Genomic DNA, 21,214 nt, shown 5'->3' with positions numbered 1-21,214 from the left:
TCAGGAGTCCCGTTCTGGGAGGGGGTGCTGCTCGCCATGCTGTGTGAGCCCCTCAGGGCCCTCGAGTTTAGGGTACACGGCACTCTCAGTTAAAAATCTGTGTTTTAGTCTTTTCACCCAGTTGGTCCGTGGGCGGTTGCGCCATGGCCCAGGGCTCTGGGAAGTGACAGCCCCAGACCCTCTGCTTCAGGCCTCTGGTGGGGCCGCCTGGTTCTGGACACTGCTTCACCTGTTTCTTACGTGACCCACTTAGACCCGCCTGGGACCCCCCATCTTGGGGTGGGGGCCCTGCTCTCTCGTGTGGCAGCTCCGTCCCACTTCCAGTGCTCCAGTCCTGCGCTGTCCTCCAAGCCTCCAGGCCTTGTTTCCGGGACACGGCGCTGTGGCAGTGCTCATTCTGTTCTCCGTACCTCAAACTGCCTGTTTCCTCAGAGCCTAGGTTCTCCCGCCTGTACCTTGGTCTTTTTCTTTTGGGTTGCCGAATTTCTCCCGCCATCATTCACAGTTAACATGCCATTTCCGTGGGCTGTGCTTGTCATCGGGTGAGCACAGCGGTTTGCTGGGCCCCACGCAGGCTGAGACTCGGCCCTCCTGCCTCCGACGCAGCACTCACCCCGGAAGTGCCACAGCCAGGCCTCCCAGGGAGGGTACGGGCGCCACACCCTCCTGAGCCAAGCAGCCTTTCATCTGTTTCCGACAAGTCTTCTCCAGAGCAGGGATGGGATGAGAAACTTAAGATGCCACCAGTCAAAACCTGAGTCTTGACTCCCCTCCTGGGGCTCTGTGACCTGTGACTCAGTCACTACACAGCCCCCGTCAGTGCAGAACGGTGTGGACCCACCAGGCGAGAAGCTGCCAGCGCCCTCCAGGAGGCCTGCAGCCCAACTCTGGAGGCGGGCCGCCCCGGGGGGTGTGCTCACAGCTGGGGGGGGGGGGTGCAGGGAACCTGGACAGACAGCAGCTCCAGGCCCAGAGACAAGGCTGGGCCGCCCACAAGGAAGGACTGCACCTCGCTGCCCGGGGAGCAGGAAGGTCTGTCCCCACAGACTCCACGTGACGGCAATGGGAGGGGGGCCTCTGGGAGGCGCTCTGCTCATGAGGCAGGAGCCCCCCGGATGGGCTCAGGGCCTGTAACAGAAAGGCCGCAGAGCTCCTGGGAGCTCCGCCACGTGAGGACACAGGACGAGTCTGCAGCCCAGAGGAGGCCTTCCCCTGACCTCGCACTTCCTGCCTCCAGGACTGTGAGAAATGGACATGTGCTTTCACAAGCCCAGTCTGTGGCGTTTGTTACATGAGCTGGAACGATGGAGACAGACGCGAGTACAGAAGTGGGTGCTGTGTGACGAAACCTCCCAACGTGGAAGTGACTGTGGGGCTGGGTGGCGGGGCAGAGGCTGGAAGGGCTGGGGGGTGTGCCGAGAAGAGCCTGCACTGCCGTGGACGGACCTTCCGGGTGACTGCAGCAGACTCAGGCCTGTCTTCAAGACACGTGGGAGTGTGTGCGGGAAGGGCTAGTGGGTGGCTCTGAGTGGAGGACGACCTGTCACTGAAACTGGAGGGACGGCAACCCCTGCCACTGGTGGAGCCTGGCCTCGTGCACTCACAGAACTTGGCTGGAGCTGTCTAAGCAGGGGCACCGCTGGCTTCTCGAGCGCGAGACGCAAGAAATGGCTACAAGCCGGGTTGTCCACCCAAAGGAGGTCAGCGGGACTCCGGCACCTGAATTCCTCAGACTGCCGGGGTGTGAAAGGGAGAGACGTACAGGGTGTGGCCCAGCGACCCGACGAGGGGACCGGGCCTTAATTAATCAGCCACCCTGGCGGGAGAGCCGCCGTGAGACCTGACAAGAGTGAAGGAGGCCATCGGACATGGATGTTGGACGGGATGTTTTTCGAGACACAGGAAGAACCCCACGGGCTGCCCTGCCCTTCACAAGGGGCCATCGCCTGGCCCCACAAAGCGTGGGGGCTGGTTCTCGAAGCCGCACGACTGCGGGAGGCACTGAGCACAGATGTGCCAAGTGGCCCTGGCACGGGGCAGGGAAAGGCCACGACAGAAGGAGCCACGGCTAGGAAAAGCAGGAGAAACGCAGAGGCTACACCTGCCTGGCTGTGGCCCCGGGGTCTCATGAGACGTAGACAGAGGCGCAGTGCTTTCCAGGCCCCAACACCAAGGACTCTTGTGATCCTGATTTCTCACCAGCAACACCGGCACACACGGGCAGGCCTGCCTGGCACGCTGGTCATGCTCTGCGTGTGGCTGCAGACCGTACCCTCACAGCCCCAGGGCCCACAGGCGTGGTTACCTTGTAGGGGGAGATGTGCGTGTCTGGCGGGAAGGCCAGCATACCCATGACCTGGCGGACCTCGTCCAGCTGGCTGCCTTCGGCCTGACTGAAGTGTTTCCGTGCGTGTCTAGAAAACATTTTGGTTCATCTAAGTCTGTGTCTCCATCTCTCGGAATCTGAGCTCAGTCTACACTCGGGCCTGGGCCAGGCTCTGCCAGGGGCTCAGCCGTCTCAGCCGCCCCTCTGCACTCAGAGCTGCCCACCGTGGCCAGCACCATCCTGGGTGGCCAGATGCGGTCAGAAAGGACGAGCGCCGGCGGTAACAGCGCTCGCCCCGGCCCAGGCACAGGGTCAGCCAGCAGGAACCTCAGGCCCACGGCAGCCAGATGCCCACGCTCACGGAGCTGCCTCTGCCTGAGGCTGGACCAGCGGGAGACCACCGCTGGCCCAGCTGGCAGCTCTGTGGGGCCATCACGAGGCTTAGGAGTGACAGCCAGCGTCCCTGCCCTTCTGCTCGGACCACCAGGCTGAGGTCGCTGCAGCCCCAAGGACAGGCCCAGCAAGCCCTGGACACTGCCATCGCTGCTCTGTCTGATGACCACGACGGAAACCCCCAGGCTAAGGACACCTGACTGAGGACCAGCCCATCAAATCGCTCCTGAACTATGGAACTAACGGCACTTCCCCGAGTGAAAACAGCCCACGCCTCCTGCTGGTACCAGAGATAGAAGCAGGTTGGCCATACCTGGGTAGGGCCTGCCAGGCAGGGAAGCCCCGCCAACAGCCCCGTGTTTCCTTCTCCAGAACCCAGACCTTGGGACCCAGCCGCCACCCTCCGCTGGGAACCGCAGACCCATCTCGACGCCCTACCTCACGGCGTCCAATCTCTTGTTCTGCCGGATGAGCTCAATGAACTCCTGAATCCTGAGGCTGAACTCCAGGCAGCTCTGAGGGTGAAGACCAGACAAAGGCTGAGACGGTGTCACCGGGAAGCCACACCCCCCGCAGACCCCCAGATGGCCCAATACTGCGCACACCGCTGCGGAAGCTCAGAGCCACAGAAGGCAGGTCTGGGGCCCGACCCTGACTGCAATCCACCGTCCACACCTCCCTGCCTCTGCTGGCCTGGGGCCCAGCCTCTCCTAGTAAAGCCTCAGCTAGTGTGGCGGGGGCACCACAGCTACCCGCAGGGGACAGCTGGGCTGGCCGGACAGGTGTGACCCGAGGGTGAGGAGCGGCTCGAGTCCCGCTGGCAGCTCAGAGTGCAGCAGCTGACCGCGTGAGGGGCTGCCCCCCAGTCTTGTTACTGTGCAGTCGGAAGCACGGCGGTGCTCATTCAGCTTCCTGCTCCAGCGGCATCTCCTCCTGTCACCAGCCTTGCTGTGGCTTCACCTCCGCGGGCATCGGAACCACAGAATCAGAGTCACGTCCCCCCTGACCTGCTCATCTGTCTGTCCCCCCATGCCAGGGACCGCTGGGTGTGGAGGGAGGCAGGCCTGCGGAGAGGCCCCCGCGCCTGGTGGGAGGGTATGCAGAAGGCAGGAGCAGGCACCACTGGGCGAGGCTCACGGGCCACAAAGACTCTCGGGGAGGCATGCCAGGCAGAAGGGAGAGCCAGTTCAAAGACCGGGGAGGTGGGCTGCTGGCTGGGACCAGGCAGAGTGGACAGGTGGTGAGAGCTGGTCCGAAGCCCGAGGACTGGCCAAGGGTGAGAGCAGGGGACCGTGGTCCAGCTGTGTCTGGTAGGTGTGAGTGGAAAGCTGCACACGAGATTCTGAGGGCCGCTCAGGGAGCGTATCACCAGCGGGGTCCTCGGCACGGAACCCAAGCACTAACGTGGAGGTCTTAGTGGTACCGACCCAATTGGGGCTAAAAACCTGTGGCTGGGAGTAGGGGGCAAGCAGGCCAAACTAACTTTTGTGACCAAAGATGAAAAGCTGGATCACTTCACAAAAGTAGTAACTTAAACTATAATACCTTCCACAAGGTTTCAGAAAACACTATTTCCACCCAGAAACAGAACTATATGGACTAGAACAGAGACGAATCTTAGGGTTCTTCACCCCTTTGTCATTTTGACTTCCACAGCACCCAGGCCCCAGGATGGAGGAACGGAGACTGTCCACGCCAAGTCCCAATGTCTGAAATTTAAACTCCAAGTGTACAGACCGCACACACTTCTCCCGCCGGAGCTTCAAGCTGCCCACAGATGACACAGCTCAGCAGTGACTCCCCAGGCTCCAGCCACGCTCCACGGACACGAGGGTGGGGCCTGCTGACATGCTGCCAAGACCCTGGGGACCAGCCAGGCAGAGGTGCACTACCGCTGACCCAGCGCTTGCAGCCAGGAGGAACCCCTGCCCTTGCCCACCTCCGACCTCTCACATGCCTGACTGCAGCTGGGTGGAGCAGGTGCCGTGTGCCCAATGGCAGGTGTGGCACAAACCAGGACAGAGGAATGAGGGCCCTTCAAATGCCAGAGCGGTGGGGAGAGGTCCCGCTGGCCTCCAGGGCGCCCCGTGGCCGCCACTCCTACTCCCAGGGCCCTGACTAAAAGCAGGGGAGCCCCTGTGGGTGTTCTCCAGGTTACAGCTTTTCACACTGACGTGCTCTACTATTTATGATGGCTGTTTGCTCTACAAGGCTAACTTTCAAATATAGCAGGTCCTGAGTTCCGTCTTTTGTTCCACGTCATTTCATTAGCACACTGATGAGATGTCATGAGGACTTGACTTTTGTTTACACCAGTTAGACTGCAGGACAACTGGCTTCGTTGTACGTCATTCCGCTTAAAGCACAGAACCCTCGGACGGCGCTGGGGGCTGACGGCCGTCCACTAATGGGGGATACAAACACACTGGAACCTGGGTGTTCAGACTCCAAGTGTGAGCACCGCTGCAGATGACCCCGCCAGGTCCCGGACGCTGGCCACGCCTGTGCTACCTGTGAAAGGTGTGGCATACCCACAGGCACGCAGCTCCATCACAGCTCCCTGTGCACACGTCCTCAGGTGCAGCGATCCCAGTCAAGTCGACAGATACTATTAGGTTGGTGGAAAAGTAACTGCTGTTTTTGCAATCATTTTAAACCTTTTAAACCACAACTACTTTTGCACCAACCTAGTAACATGAACACGCACTATTTCCAAAGCGCCTTCTAGCTACGTGAAACGTGGATCTCAAAGGTTCTCTTCTCTTCTAGTCTCCTGATGGATCTGAGGGATCCCGCTGGCGCCCTCACGCACGTGCTCGCACATGCAGGCAGGAGGGAGAGGAAGCTGGTGCCCCCCCCCCCAGCTTCCTCTCCCTCCTGCCTGCACGTGTGAGCACGTGCGTGAGCTCATGTGCACACAAAGCTGTACAGCAGCTGGGCACCTGACCTATCCATCTGTATCTTGAGTGTGTTGCTGTGTCATCAGGGCACCTTCCAAGCCCGCCTCAGTGGGCAATCTTGCTGCTGTGCCATCAGGTGGGGAATCTGACCTGTCTGCGGGTGTTCTAGGAGCACGTCACTGTGCCATCAAGGCGCCTTCCAAGTGCACTTTGATGACTATGTTCTTTCAAGTTCAATAGCCATTGGTGGTTTCAGCCCCGCCCGCGTGTCCCCACATGGCCGCGAGGCCTCGCCTGAGTGACAGCAGCCTGCGGGGGTGTGCCCTCACCAAGCAGCCGTGGGTCTGGGAGGGAGTGAGGCAGCAGAGACAACCTGTCTACACGGGAAGCCCATTCTCCTTCCGACCTAGTTCCCGCTGGGGGTCCACATGGCTGTGGGCCGCAGCAGGAGAGTAGGGCGAGTTACGTACCAATTCTGGCTTTCCTTTCATGGTTTCCATACCAAGATCCTCACTTTCTTTAGGGGAGCCACTGGCCACTCTACTTTTCCGTCCCGGCTTCACGTCATGCTCGCTTTGGCGGCCCTGAGTGGCAGAGAGTGTCACCCTTGGCTGGTCACTATGTGCACACCACAAACTCAACCAGGGAGGGGTTAAAGGTGCTCGGTTTAGAAAACAGAAAACAAAGTTTTCTAACGGAGGCGGGAAGGTTAATATACATGTAACATTTCTGGAAGCCCCCAGGTGAAAACACCTAAACCCTGTAATTTGTGTTTAAGTGTCTGTTTTGTAAGCTGCGGTGGGTCTCAAGAAACGCTGGACGCAATAATCTCCTAGCCTGGCCCTCGGCCACCCTGCAGGTGGACTGGGCTTTCCCGAGTCTATGACGGTGCAGGAGGGGAGGACTGGGGGCTCCACCCCAGCAGTGGCTGCCATGCTGCTTACATGTGGTCGGCACCTCCTCCCTCAGAAACTCACGCTCAGAACACTGGTCCAAACCGTAACGCAGAAGGAGGTGCACCACCAAAATCACCCCAAACCCACACCAAACACAACCACCCCAGCCCAAGGCCAGAACCAAAGAACTGTGAACCAACGGGTGAAGGCGCCTGGTCCCAGCGCAGGTGGCAGCCTCAGCCCCGCCCCACAGGCCGTGCCCTGCACGCCCCGCCCCTAGCCCCACCCAGTCAGGAGCCCCGCCTGCGCCCAGGCGCCGCCCCTGCCAGCCCGGGCTCGGAGCCCCGCCCTCACCGCCCCAGCGCACCTTCATCTTGCGCAGTCGGGATTTGTTGTCGTGGCACCAGGCCAGGCAGGTGGCCGTCTCACGCCTCTCCAGGGACTCCTCCACTTCTTTGGCCGTCAGGAACATCTCGATGTTCACTAAGTCCTTGGGGGAAGGGAGCGGAGCGCGCTCAGAGCGCTGGCCCCGGGCCTCCGCCCCACAGCCCACCAGACCCCCTCGGCCCCTGCCAGCACCCTGAAGCCCATCCTGGCCCATGGGAGTGAGTCAAGCGCCGGACACGCAGGCGCAGAGGGATGGGCACGGCCACCCGGGCCTGTGCCACATTTAGATACCGGCCCCCAAGCGCAGCGGAGGGCAGCAGCCCCCAGCACAACCTTGGGGCCTGCCCCCATTTCACCTTTCAAGGGAAGACCTGGAAACCCCAGCAACCCATCCCCTCACTTTGTTTTGTTTTTTCCTCTGAGGATTTATGTAAACTTGAGGCTTTTGAGAAGGCGCAGATTTGGGGCAGGTATGCCAAGCCCTGGGGATCCTAGCGGGACCAGGCACCACAGTGACACACCTCCACCAACTCAACCCGCGGCTGCTGCCATTGGAGCGCTCCATGTGGGGCCCTGGGCCCACAGGCCCCAGCAGGAGGTGGGGTACAGCCAGCACGAAAGGGCCTCCTGGCCACACAGAGCGAGAGGAGGAATGCTTGGCCATCGGGAAGGAGGGAGCCATTTGGAGAAAACGGGAATCTCAAGGGTAACCTGCTCTTCCCTCTGGAATGGACGGGTGGAATGTCCAACACAAAAGCCCTTGCATCTTGAGAAGAGCACAGACCACCTGCCTATGGGGTCCTGCAAACAGCGGCCAGTATGGCGTGTCTCAGGCCCCACACCCAGCCTGCCAGCACTGCCAAGCGCAGGACACACTGTCCACCCGGGGTCTGTGTGGCACAGCCCGTGAGGAGGTAGCCGTGGGACTCCCATGTCCAGGCACCAGGGCCGGGGAAGCTCCGGCAGAAGCTGCGGCGGGAGAAAGAGTGCAGGGTCACTCTGGTGAAAGCAGACGAGAGACAAGTTTCCCGTCAAGTCAGGCACCTGCTCTCTCTACCTGAAAACAACAGCAGAGAATCCATGGTAACTGCTCCGGGGCTAAGGCAGCCGCAGTGAAAATCAGGCATTCAGGGAAAGTTGAATGAATAAGGAAACCAGCATCAGAGGCCCATCACATGGCAGCCACAGCTTGGCGTGCGACTGTACCCGGGGCCACATGGGCCCTCGCCTGGGTCTCCTGCAGGACCAAGTGGCAGCCGACAAGGGCACAAGAGCACTAGGCACAGGGCACAGGGGTGTGCCCGCCGGTCGGCGCTGGCGGTGACAACACTCCAGGCTCTGCACACCACCTGACAGGCAGTGGTCCCGAGTGCTGGGGGAGGGGAGGAGCAGGCCGCGGGCAGACACTGCCAGGTGTCCGCAGCCTGCAGGGGCCGACACGGGTTTGGATAGCAAGCCTGAGGACGGCCATCAGAGCCAACGGGAGGGGTGGACGCACCCTGCTCAGAGCACGGTGAGCAACACCTCAGGGGCCACTGGTGTCCTCTCACCGTTGCCCCTCCGTTTCCCCTCTTTTTTCTGGAACCAACAGGCAAGTGCTGGGGCTCCCAGATGAGGCTCGAGTTTGCCTTTCTCTGCTGTCTTCACCTTTTTCAATTTTGCTCTAAATCCCCCAAGGAGGCCTCTTCTGCTCACACCTCACGACCCACTTGTGCCCTCCCTGCACAGTGCCAGATCTTTCCAGATCTTTCTCTTTCCTGCTGATGGCTTGACAGCCACGGACCCTTCGTCGTGGGAGTCACCCAGCTGGCTGGCGGGCAGCCAAGGTCTCCACCACTAAGTGAAACTGAAAACCAGGTGTCGGCCTGCCCCACGGAGATGCCCACACTGTGACTTCTCACGCAGATGGATGTGCTGCCGCCCGGCGGCCTTCCTCTCCTCCATGGCTGCACGTGGCACTCAGCCATGTCTGCGATGGCCTGGTGCTCCCTCTTCATTGTGTCTTTTGATGAACGACCCCCACACGCCAGCCTCCTCCATGGTGAGTGCCCTGGCCTGTGGGAGACCTGCCCTGAGGGCATGAGCACATCTCCTGCTGCATCTGCTTTTAGAAGCGCCCTTCACTTCTACGCATGCTGTGAAGCTGGGGGTCCTACGTGGACACCCGCAGTGGCCACACAGGATGTCCAGGACCCCGGCCACAGCCCAGCAGCTCCAAGCTGGATCACAGCAGCAACTCCCTACAGGACCCCAGCGGCGCCGGTGCCCTCGTACCCTGGTCTTCACACAGCAGCCAGGTGAGCCCTGTCATACCCTCCTCTGCTCAGCCCTGCCCAGGCCGTCTCCATCGGGGACCCGCGGTCTCCCCACCCTGCACATGGTGCCCCCACTGTCTGGACCCTCCCCTTCCTTCGCCTCCCCATGTTTCCTGGATGACACCGCCAGCCTTCCTGCCCACCACTGCACGTGTGGTCCTCACAGAACCCCGTCACGTGCCCTGGGGCCAGGAGGTGCAGGCAGCCCTGCTTCCCAGCCCTCAGGGTACACTCAGCAACGCCCTCACAGGTGCACGGAGGAGCGTAGACAGACAGGCAGGAGACCTGACTGGAACTGGGGGTCCCGCTGCCCAGGGCTGGGGCATAAGCAGGAGCCCCCCTGCTGCACGAGTATGAAGGCCACGTGGGGCCTCCCGACACAGCACAGAGGACAGACACTAACGGGCTGAGCGACTCCTGCCACTGCCCGGGGCTGGGACCAGGACAGAGACAGACAGGAAGTGGAAGGCGGGATGCATGACCAGGACCTGTGGGTACCTGCATGGGGGCATGAGCCCAGCAGCAAGGGGGACCCGAGGCCACCTCCTGGGAATGGGGGAATCTTCTGTGGGGTGCAGAGCTGCCAGGGCTGAGGCCCATTCACACACGTGGGTGGGACTCAAGCTAAGAAAAGGGATGGGGTCGTGGTGGGGTGCACATGTACCCAAGGCCAGCAGCGCCTGGACTGACTGAGGAGACGAGGGAGGAGCCCGAGGAGGGCGGTGGTCTCAGAGGGTCCAAGCGCATGGCAGAGGAGCAGCTGAGGCGGGTCCCCCCAGGACGTGAGGACCACGAAGGCACTGCTCTCTGCAGAGGCACTGCCACCAAACGTTTCAAAATGTGGTTGTTTTACTTAACGTGGGACATAGACATCACCTTAAATCTGTACAGAGACAGGTGGGGCCAGGGGGCGGGGACACGCTCTGGTTGGGGCAGTTCCGATCACTGTGGACCCACCATGGTGGACGCTGGTCTTGGGACAGAGCCAGTGACCCCGGCTATGGGGGTCCGAGGGCTAGAGGACAGATCCGTAAAGACCAGGATGGGCAGTGAGGTCACTGAATGCCACCTCCGCCAGGCCACGACGCCCTCCCGTGGAGGCTCCCAATGGCCTGGCTTCCATGGTGCACCCAAGGCCAGAGCAGCGCTGGCCATGCCTGCCCCGCCCCCCAGGTGTGGGTGGAGCACAAGGTCCCGTGAGGACACACGGCGGCCAACCCCATTGGAACACGCGCACCCACCTCGATGCCGCTCTGGCGTGCCAGCCGCACCGCCGTGTTGTAGTAGCCGCAGCGCAGCAGGTGCTCCGCCATCATGCGGTCCATGCGTTTCCGCTTCCACAGCCCCGCGGCCGCAGGCTGGTCGCTGCTGTGCTCCTTCAGGTGCTCGATCCGGCGCTTGCACAGCTGGGCGCTCTCGTCCTCCGCCTGCACGGACTCCACCGCCTGGCACGCACACAGCACGTGTGGCTCAGGGCACGGCCGGCTGCCGGCCCCAGCCGCCCATCCCCCCTGCCCTGGCCACTGCGGCCTCGCTGCCTGGCACTCAAGCTCTCAGTCTGTTATAGCTTCTGGGTTAATGAAGCCATCGATCGTGACAGTGACAGAATTCACACAGCTAGACAGACAGCAATGGCCTACACCGGTGCCACCCGGCCCAGCAGCCTCTGCCCACCATCTGAGGTGTGGCCAGCGCCTCCAAGGACCTGAACCTCAACTTCCCGTCACTGCACGGCACTGGCCAGCACAGGCCCAGGTCCCGATGGGCCCTGGCCTGCTCCCGCACACCCCACTATTTTGCCTTCCAACCACTGCCCAAAAGTCAGGTGCCGGGACCCCTGCTGCTCTTTACAAGTGGTCTTTTTCCTCCAGTTGCTTTTAAGATCTGTCTTCTCTCGTTTCACGAGAACATATTATGAGTTTGTTTTTGCTTATCCTGTTTAGGGTCTGAACTCGTGAGCTCGTCAGCTCTGAAAACCACTGGTCCTTCCCCTGGGACGGTCTCTGCTCCCGCCCCTTCAGGATTCTGGCAAGGTTGGCAGTCTCCGCTCTGCTCTCAGCCTTTACAGTCTTACTCTGTATATTTTACCTTTGTATCTCGGGGCTGCATTCTAGATGATTCTTCAGGCCTACCTTCCAGCTCACAAACTCTCACTTTAGCTCTATCTGATGCTAAAGTGTTAAAATGTTTGTTATAAACAAACATTTGACTTTCTCATTCTCGAAGTTTGCCTTTTGTAAACTCTGAATCTTTTTTTTTTTTTTTTTAAGGAGGACACAGCTCACAGCGGCCCAGCAGGGATCAAACTGGCAACCTCGGTGTTATCAGCACCGCACTCTAACCAGCTGAGCTGACCGGCCGCCCTGAATCACTTTTTACCTGTTCCACTCTCTGTAGGTATTTTCAATCTCTGACACTTGAAACACAATCAACTATGGTATCGGATCACGTCTGTACCTGAAGTCTGTGCACACCCCTTTCTATTGTCTCTGCTGCAGCTGTCATGGTGTCTTGCACACCTGCTTCCTTCCGCCTGTGCTGGTCACTGTGCTCCAATAATTGGATGCACATGACTGAATGCATTTCCTCTGCCTGGCACCTGGAGGCACCACCTGCCAGGACCACTTCCACCACTTGCAAGGCTGCAGTGCTGTCAGAGGCGTCTACGTAGGGGCACCGTCACCCGGGGGTCCTGGTGCAGGGTCCCATCACCAAGCCCCAGGAGGGTCCCCCCCAAGGAAGCAGCAACAGCTCCTCCCCACGCTGCCCCTCCCCCCACCTCTGGGGGTCCCTTTCTTATCAGGAGCTCTTTGATCCTTTCAGTAGATGCTTTAAAATCTCTCATCGCACTTTTGGGTTGTTCTCAGTGGGCATATAAGTCCAAAGGTCCCATCTACCATTCCCAGAAACAAGACACCCTAAGTGCTGTGTTTTTTGTTTGTTTGTATTTTTAAACTTTTTATATATTTTAAGTGTGTTTTTCCAGAACCCATCAGCTCCAAGCCAAGTAGTTGTTTCAATCTAGTTGTGGAGGGCGCAGCTCACAGTGGCCCATGTGGGGATCGAACCGGCAACCTTGTTGTGAAGAGCACCGCGCTCTAACCAGCTGAGCTAACTGGTTATACCCCTAAGTGCTGTTTTGAGGTGGAATTCTAAAAAATAATATATAAGTCTGTTACTCATCCTGGCCTCCCTGATCTGGGCCTCGGACACTTTGGAGCTAGGACAGCCCGGCCACACGGGGAAAGGAACATGGCGCTGAAAGCCGGCCTGGGGCTGCACAGCATAGGTGGCACGGAGGCCTGGCTGGCAGAGCGCTCCTGCGCCCTTGCTGTGACACCAGCCTCTCTACCTCAGACTTGTCTGGCCCCGGTTGTGTCACAGCTCCCAGAGAAGACGCCCCCCTTTTCAGGACCTGGAGGCCCAGAAACAGCACCGACCTTCCTCTTGAGGACGCTAAGCTTCTCCACCACGCCGTCCAGCAGGCTGACCACCGAGTCCACAGCAGGGCAGCTGCTCAGGGTCTTCTCCAGCTCGGCCACCACCATGGTGACGTGGCTCGTCTCGCGGTCGATGTTCTTCTGAGCAGCTCGAAAGCGCTTGTTCAGTGTTTCATAGGGCACCTGGACAAGACAAGAGTGCTGGGCCCAGGCCACCATGCACGAGTGCCCCGCCCCCTGCAGTGCAGCCGGCCTCCTGCGTGCCACTTTCGGAGGCAGAAGTCTTAGAGTTCTTTGTCTCTAACACCTGACTGAGACCCACACAAGACTGCGTGACTGGAGGCCACTCATGTTCCTGCACGAGGGGACATGCAAAGACGCACACTGTCCCCAGACTGCAGAGCTGACGGAACGCAGACAGACGCCAAGGCCAGCTCCAGAGACGGGGCTATCCGTCTTTAGCTTTTACCTAAAAAGGAAGCAGGGGATGCCGTAACGTCTTTAGTCCATCCCCGGTATCCAGTCCCAACAATTCATATTGTGAGGTTGTAGTCAAATCGCACTTTTTCATCTTTTGACGAAAGAAACCAACTCTCGGGACCTGGTGCCCTTGTGGGGTGCAGGTAACTAGACCACGGCACAGGATCGCCAGTGGGTGTGAGCGCCCAGAATCCACATGCAGACAGACCTCCGCTGGCACGCCCTGGGGTGTCCAGCACCGTCAGCGCTCATTACAGCTCAGACACGCCCTGGCACCTCAGCGTCCCCTGGACCTGTGCCAGCCCCTACACCTCCACTTGACTCACCTCCAAATGACCGCCGCCCTGCCCACGCGAGGACTCAACCTGTCCTCGGCCCTCAGGGTCTGTGCCCGGCCACACGCTTGGCAGGGCTGAGTTCCAGGCCCCCACCTCTGCTGCCCGTGCCCCCATCTGCCGGCTCCTTGCCTCTCCCTCCTGTCGGGTCACCCACAGCTCCTTCACTAGCCTCTCCCCAAATGACTTTTACCAAGTGAAAGAATGGACTTTCAGAAATGCCGAAGATTCCAAACCAAGCCAAACTACTATCTGAGAACAAGGGCAAAATTAAGACCCTCTCAGGTGCGAAGGGCTCTGAGTTTCACACCCCGAGAGACTCTTTCGGCGAGGAAAGTTACTCAGGGACAGTCCTCAGCCAAACAAAAACTCAAAACCCACACGGTAAGATGACGGGAGTTACAAGACATGCAGCAAAGAGAGAACCAATGAAAGCTACACACAGTTAGGCCAAGAAAAAGATGCAGTGAGCCTGAAAGGAAAAACGACATTGCCTAAATGAAATGGATAGCATGACTAGAAATTTAATAGACTTTGGAAGAATTCCAAAAAAGGGGAAAGTAATATATTCCTAAAAGCGCAGGCAACAAAATCAAAAGTAGAGAAATGGGACCACATCAAACTTAAAACTTCTGTGAAGCAAAGGAAATAAGAGTGAAAAGGCAAACTCGGAACGGGAGAAAATATATGCAAACCACATACTGACAGGGGGGTTAATATCCCGAACATATAAAGAGCTCCCACAAAATCGCCCAATAATCCGAATGAAAAATGGGCACAGGACTTGAATAGACATTTCTACATTTCCTACGCAAACGTGCAAACGAAAACATGCTCAGCATCACTAACTGTGAGGGAAGCGTCAGGCAGAACCACAGCGAGGCACCCCCTCACATCCAGGAGGACGCCACTTTCAAAAGGCAGGCACGTGCTGGCGGGCCGCGGGAAAGGGAACCTCGTGCACCCGTAGGCGGGACGCAAAGCCGTGTGGCGCTGTGGGGAACAGTCCGGAGGTTCCTCAGAAGCTAACATGACCCAGCAATCCCACTTCCAGGTATACACAGAGTTGACCCTTGAAAATGCGGTCGAAAATCCACATTTAACTTAAGTCTGCTCTCCGCATATATGGATTCCCAACCTTGGAGTGAAATAGTTTCTAATTGGCGGTGGGTTGAACCCATGGATGTGAAACCCAGGGATACAAAGGGCCGACTGGATGGATACTTATTGAAAGACATCCCCGTAGAAGTGCACCGGTGCAGTTCACACCGCGTTGCCCACTGTAGCCCCGAAGAATTGGAAGCCGAGTCTCAGAGGCATCACACACCTGTGTTCACAGCAGTGGCATTCCAGCAGCGAAAACAGGGGAGCCACCGAGTGTCCCTCGGTGGACAGAAGGATAAAGAAAACGTGGTCTGCACACACAGTGGAACGTTAGTTGGCCTGAAAAAGGCCATCCTGCCATAGGACGGACGCATCACGGTGAGCCTGGAGGACTCTGCTAAGTGAGCCAGACATAAGGACACACACTGTACCACCCCACTTCCGTGAGGGCCCCCGAGTAGTCAAATTCAGAGAGATGGGGGTAGAATGGTGGGTGCCGGGGGCTGGGAGAAGGGGGCGTGGGGAGCTGCTGCTCCATGGTGCAATGGCCCGAACATGCCCCTCACAATGCGGCTGGACCACTGGCCTCACTGCAGGTGGCGCCAGGGGGAGGTGATGAAGTCCTGAATGGGTCAGTGCCCGTAACAGGGGGACCCGAGCTCTCACTCCTTCCACCACGTGAGGACACAGATAGGCAGCCTGTGACCCAAAAGAGAAGCCTCACCAGAGCATGACCATGCTGCAGCCTGACCTTGGACTTCCCGCCCCCAGAACTGTGAGAAGTGCATGTGTTCTCTCTAGGCCGCCCAGTCTCTGATACTTGGCTGTACTCAGATCACTGTCATGGCCATTCTGTTCCTCGCATTCCCACATGGATTTTAGGGTTGGCTTGTCAATTTCTGCAAAAGAGCAAGCGATGGTTTACATACAGACTGTCTGAATCTATAGATCAATTTGGGAAGTACTGCTATCTTAATAGTCATATTCCTAAGGATTTTGTTGTTTTCGGTGTTATTATAAATAAAATTGTTTTCTTGGATTCCTTGTTCATTTCTAAGGTACAGAAATATATATTATTTATATACTGATCTCGCATGCTGCAATCTTGCTGAATTAGTCTGTTTGTTGTAATAGGTTTGTGTGTGTGTACATTCCTTAGGATTTTCCACACACAACAGCATTTCATCAGCAAATAGTTCTACTTCTTCCGTTTCAATCTGAAAGCCTATTTCTTTTTCTTGCCTCACTGCCCTGATTAGAACCCCCAGGACAATGCTGAGTAACAGTGGTGAGAGTGGACACCCCGGTCTTGTTGCTCATCTTAGAGGGAAGTTTTCAGTCTGTCACCACTAAGCAATGTTAACTGTGCATTTCCTGTACCAGGTTGAGGAAGTTCTCTGCTGTTCCTGGTGTGTGGAGTATTTTTATCATGAAATGGTGTTGAATTTTGTCACATGCTTTTTTTCTGTCTATTGAGGATGACGCTTCTGTCCCTCATACCACTAACATGGTTACACTGGTGTCTGCACGCTGAACCAGCCTTGCATTCCTGTGGCCTCCCACTCAGTCGCAGGACATACGCCTTTTCCTATGTTGTCGGATCGCTTTCTAGCATTCTGCTGAGGATTTCAGCACCTAGAAGCCTTCGTGTGGAATACAGGTCTGTAGTTTTCCCGCAGTGTCTTTGAGTGGCTTTGGCATCAGGGTGACACTGACCTCATAAAAGGAATTGAGAAACGTTCCTTCCTCTTCCATGTTTTGGAAGAGTTTGTCAAGTATCAGTGTTAATTCTTCTTCAAACATTTAACATTCACCATTGAAGCCATCTATCTGGTCTTGGGCTTTTCTTTACGCAAAATTTTTCAAATCTCTTTAAATGTTATAGACCTATTCAGTCATCGTTTTTTAATGTACAAAATAGCAACTTTATATGATTCAATTCAACACATTTTTCCTTCTACACATTTTATATTTGTGCCCCTTGTCCAACCAACACTCCATAAGGAAGAGAGGTCTTGGATCTTTCTCATCAATTTGAAACAGCTCTTCATGGTTCATATTTGCTCGTTTTAAAAATTTATCGTTTGCTTTAAAATTCCACTTCTATCTTATCTAGCTATACCAAAGGCTTAAATTCGTATGGATCAATCTCAATTTTCCCTTGGTATTTGTTGCATTACAGCTTTTAAGATCACAGGATTTCTCCATTTAGCTAGGTGATATTATATTTCCTCTAGCACATCTTTCCCCTTCAGTGACTCACAAAAAGTAATTCTTCCTGTTTTCCTAACTGAAACAGAATCTGGCCAACACCACAGACTGAGACTTGCACGAAACATCTGTCCTTCCCTCCAGCGCCCCAGCAATCCTCCCCCAGTGTCCTCTGCTGTAGCACTGGTGTCTCCAGCCCTTCTCCAGTGTTTGCTGTGGGTTTTCTCACAGTATTTGCTAACAAAGAAATGCATTTTCATTTGTCATCACAATGTTTTCAGCCCTTTTTACCAGCACAGGAAGGAAGGATTTCCCCAATGCCATGAGTCTTTTTATCTTTCACAATTAAGAAACCTCAGAAGAGGTTTCTAAATATTTATCACAGAGCCACTGACATCTGCTAATGTGTTGGCTGGAGCCGTGAATGGCAGTACGCATCCTCTACGTCCTGGAGTGTCCTGTCTTCGTGTTATGGTGTGTGGCACGGGACAGCCCCAGAAGCACCGTGGTGTCATGCTATCCTGAACCAACTTCCCCAAGCACCACACACACCCCTTAGGAGGCTCACCAAGGGCAGGGGTGGTTCAAACCCCCATTTTAAACAGGCCTCTTGAAAAATGGCACAGTTCTGGTCAACTTCTGGGAGGATGTGATGACAGAGCCTTTGACTTCACAAAGTGGCTGACGAAGCTCAAGGTGGGGAGAAGGTGTCTGCACCACCACGCCCTCCTCGGCCCGCACGATTGTCTCACCTGCAACCTGCTGGTTACCTGAGAAATCCTATCATGCCACTGGTCCACCTGAGAAAACCAGATGCTTTGCAGCTCCTGGGCCTGCTCCTGGGATGAACAAGCAAGGCAGCAGCAGCCCGCACTGCGCCCGTGTGGCAGGGAGTCGGGCCATAGCTCCCGTGGTGGAGATGGCTCGTTAACCAAACACAACCACCACCCGCAAGTGGGCACCGTGTCCATTCGGATACATCCGCCAGCACAACTCACTTTCTCACTTTTTAGGGAAAATACATAAATGGAGCCAGCAGTTTGGCAAGAAGGTTATTACTGTAGCAGTTTCACACCGGACTCCAGTGTCAAGCAGGGTCCAGCCCTCCTCACTGCTTCTCTCGTTATAAGTGAGAAGTATCTTCTGGTATCATTGCTGCTTCCCTTGCTATAAAAAGCAGCACCTTCTGGTATGGTTAGAGTTGTCACTGGGATTTTCAGACAGAAACAGCCAGTCCCTGCTGATGCCAGCCTTCCTTCAGGCCTTTACTGAGAATCCTCGTCTCCTCCAGTGTCCACCCGCCCTGGGAGGGCTAACGCTGCTATTTCATTTCTTTTTTGGTAGGTTACTGTGAATGGGTCTTTTGCCATGACGTACTTTAGCTGGTTGTTGCTGGTACACACAAAAGTGACTGATTTTTGTGAATTTATCATTTGTCCAGTTACCATGCTGACCATTCTTATTAATTGTAATCGCTCCCCAGTTAGCTGGCTTGTGTTTCCTGGGTCATAAACACATTATGTCCCATCCATTCTAATAGCTACATGTACTTCTGCGTCAGTTCTTACTGTTTGGACGGAATTGATAAAGTAATATTTAATAGCTCATGTGTTAATTGAAGAATTATTTCTTTGCCCTCCAGAGCTTATAATCCCAGTGCTTAGTGACAAAGAGGCAAAATACAATATATCAGGTGGAAGTGACAGCTGAGGAGAAAGACAGGCCAGTTGAGGGGGATGGTGGGGCTTCCAGGTTAAATGAGGTGAGTGCACTGAGAAGGCCGACACCTGAGCAAAGACCAGAGCAGGTGAGGGAACAAGCCATGTGGATATCTGGAGGGAAGGATTCTGGGCCAAACAAAAAGTGCAAAGGCTCTGAGGCCCCACCATGCTGGCGTGTCTTATAGCGGCAGGAAAGCTGCTGTGGCTAAGTGCCCAAGGGCATGGAGATAAGGGGAGTGCTGGAGGGGGCGCAGGAGGCCAGGTCAGGAAGGGCATGGGGGCCACTCTAACTACTCTGGTCTTTACCCCAAGGAAGACCAGAAGCTCCCAGGACAGAGGAGCCGTCCAGTGAGCTGTTGGGCACGGGCAGGGCAGGAGCAGGGGACTAGTTAGGAGGCTTCATCAGCCCAGACGGGGGACAGTGGTTTCGGGCCCGGTGGCAGCAGGGAGCAGGTAAGACACAGTCGGATTCTGTATTTATTCTGAAGCTCGAGTGAGGAGCATGTACTGATGGGGGCTGTGAGAACAGAGGGCAAGGCTGACTCCAGGGTTTTAGTCTGAGCCAACTGGGATGAAAGCGCAGGTGGGAGTGGGGTGGAGGCGGGTGAGACCGAAGGGCTGCAATCCCTTACTGGGATCGCATGAGGATGTCTGACATGCTCCTGGATCCGAGTTCTGGGGTTGGGGAGGGCATCAGTACGTATGGGGGTGCTCACAGCACATGAGACCACACAAAGTCACTTAGACAGAAAAAGGTCATAGTCAGGAGGGGTCAGAGAGAGGACGAGCAGTGGCTGCGAGCTTGGGAGGAACCTGGTGAGGGGGGCACTCTGGGAACAAAACGGGACCATGTTCGAGGAGGGGCAGGCAGGTGTGAGAGGTGGCGACAGGATCCGAGACACCATCAGGGGCTCTGCAGGGCACCTGGAGGCCCTGGCCAGAGCACTGCCAGGGAGCAACGGGGCAAACCCAGCGGAGAAGCCACTCAGGAGAGCAGGGGCGGCCGGCTCCCATTTGTCGTCAAGTAGAAGGGAATGGCCTGTGTCCACCTCCAAATCACGGACAGGGCAGTCACACACGTGAACAGAGAGGCAGGGCGCAGACAAGCCCTCCCGGTCACAAGCACAAGGCCATGAGCGTGGGCAGGGCTGGAATTCTGCTAACCAGTTCTCACAGGAGAGGGCGAGAGCTGGGGCAGCACTGCCCGGGGAGCAGAAGGGCCGCCCCAAAATGGGCCACTCTGGCATCCCGAGTATTTTGAATTGAAATCACTTAAGAAACCGCAGTACAGGGAGGACACTCTGGCCCCCTCTGTCCTCCTGAAACCAGGAGATCAATGTCCCGTGTGAAAGGTGCCCCCAGTGCACTGGGAGGTGAGACATTTTCTCACCTGAGACGGGGAATCCAGGGCGGAGGAGTCTGTATAAACAAACCTTGTTTCTTTGTCACTAACTTACTACCCCAAGCCCACACTTCTTTGTCTCGTCAATTCTTCATAAGTTTACTGGTTGTCTAAAAGGTATAAAAGCTGCCTGCTTTGGTCACTTGAGTCTATTTTTATGGGCTCCCATTTGTACAAAATTAAATCGGTTTTTCTCCAGTTAACCTGTTTACTGTTAATTTAACTACTAGGCCAGCCAAAAACCTAGAAGGGAAGAAGGGAAACGTTTTTCGCCCCTGCGACTGCAAGGGCACACAGACTAGAGGCGGGCGTGAAAGGGTCCTTCAGAAGGCTGCCACACGGAGGGCTGTGCCTGGACGGCACGCTGGAACGCAGCACCTGGGCCGGGTGAGAGACAAGCGTTTCAGGAACTCTCAAGCAGACAGGGGAGACTCGCTGAGCCGGCAGCCGTCTGCTGTGCTTGCTGCGGCCCGACACTCACGGGTGCGGGGTGCACAGTCGTTTCCCAGAGGAGCACATCCTCGTGGGGCTGTCTGAGAAAAAGCAGACAGAAGACAGACGGAGGCTGGTCTCCCAGACGGCGACTGAGTGAAGAGTAAAATGAAGGAAAAGGCACACAGGGCGCAGCAGGAGCCCCCCCTCAACCCTTCAGGGCCGGGCAGCAACAAGCCCACCACCGGGCTGCTTTGTAAGGTCCCTTTGTAGATAGAAATGGCCAACCCCAAGCTCTGGCCTCTGAGCTTAAGCATAAGTTTTGGATTAACACTTCTGGGGGCACCATGAAGGGAGCTGGCACCTTCCCCTTCCCACTGCTCCTGGACGTGATACCTGGAGCCCCAGCAGCCATCGTGGACCAAGAGGTGATTGCAGAAAAATCTGGGAAACAGGCGTCAACAACACCTCCGGAGTTTGAACAAACCCTGAACAAGTGGCAGGAGGACGCTTTCTCACCTGAGATAGGCTGGCTGGCTGCTAAGCAGTGGGTCTGGGGCAGGCAGGCCAAGGCCAGGCACTGCTCAGTTTGCACACGCTTGCTTCCATGCACCTCCCAGGCACCCAAAGGTGGGCTAGCTAGCAGGGGGGACTTGGGGAGAGGCCTGGCTGGAGGTAGCGGTGTGCAGACATAAGCAAAGACCTCTAGACCCAGCGGGTGGCCCAGAGACTGCGAGATCCCCAGACTAGAGAACGCCGAGGACGGAGAGCAGTAAGCACGGAGGACCAGGAGAATGGGGTCCTGGAGGCCACGTGAGGAGGCGATTGCTGGGGTCTGGCCCCTTTAGCAACATCAAGCTGACAGTGACCTC

The 21,214-nt window shown here is 56.6% G+C and overlaps 1 protein-coding gene across 4 annotated transcripts in view; it reads right to left on the bottom strand.

Annotated features, from left to right (window-relative positions):
* Nucleotides 1–21,214, bottom strand: part of MAEA (macrophage erythroblast attacher, E3 ubiquitin ligase) — a 30,135-nt gene that overhangs the window by 2,526 nt on the left and 6,395 nt on the right. For 3 of the 4 annotated variants that reach the window (XM_074320076.1, XM_019712488.2, XM_074320072.1), the window contains 6 exons: nucleotides 12,658–12,840; nucleotides 10,459–10,662; nucleotides 6,883–7,005; nucleotides 6,090–6,203; nucleotides 3,158–3,234; nucleotides 2,306–2,414 (listed from right to left, as the gene is read on the bottom strand). In XM_074320076.1, coding sequence (XP_074176177.1) covers nucleotides 2,306–2,414; nucleotides 3,158–3,234; nucleotides 6,090–6,203; nucleotides 6,883–7,005; nucleotides 10,459–10,662; nucleotides 12,658–12,840 — 810 coding nt within the window. The remainder of the gene's footprint in view (nucleotides 1–2,305; nucleotides 2,415–3,157; nucleotides 3,235–6,089; nucleotides 6,204–6,882; nucleotides 7,006–10,458; nucleotides 10,663–12,657; nucleotides 12,841–21,214) is intronic. The other variant, XM_074320085.1, reaches the window with a different exon arrangement.

This window comes from Rhinolophus sinicus, linkage group LG02 (genome assembly GCF_036562045.2).
Source record: "Rhinolophus sinicus isolate RSC01 linkage group LG02, ASM3656204v1, whole genome shotgun sequence".
Taxonomy (NCBI): Eukaryota; Metazoa; Chordata; class Mammalia; order Chiroptera; family Rhinolophidae; genus Rhinolophus; species Rhinolophus sinicus.
The sequence above is the reverse complement of the archived record's forward strand: the minus strand, read 5'-3'. Positions and strand labels throughout refer to the sequence as shown.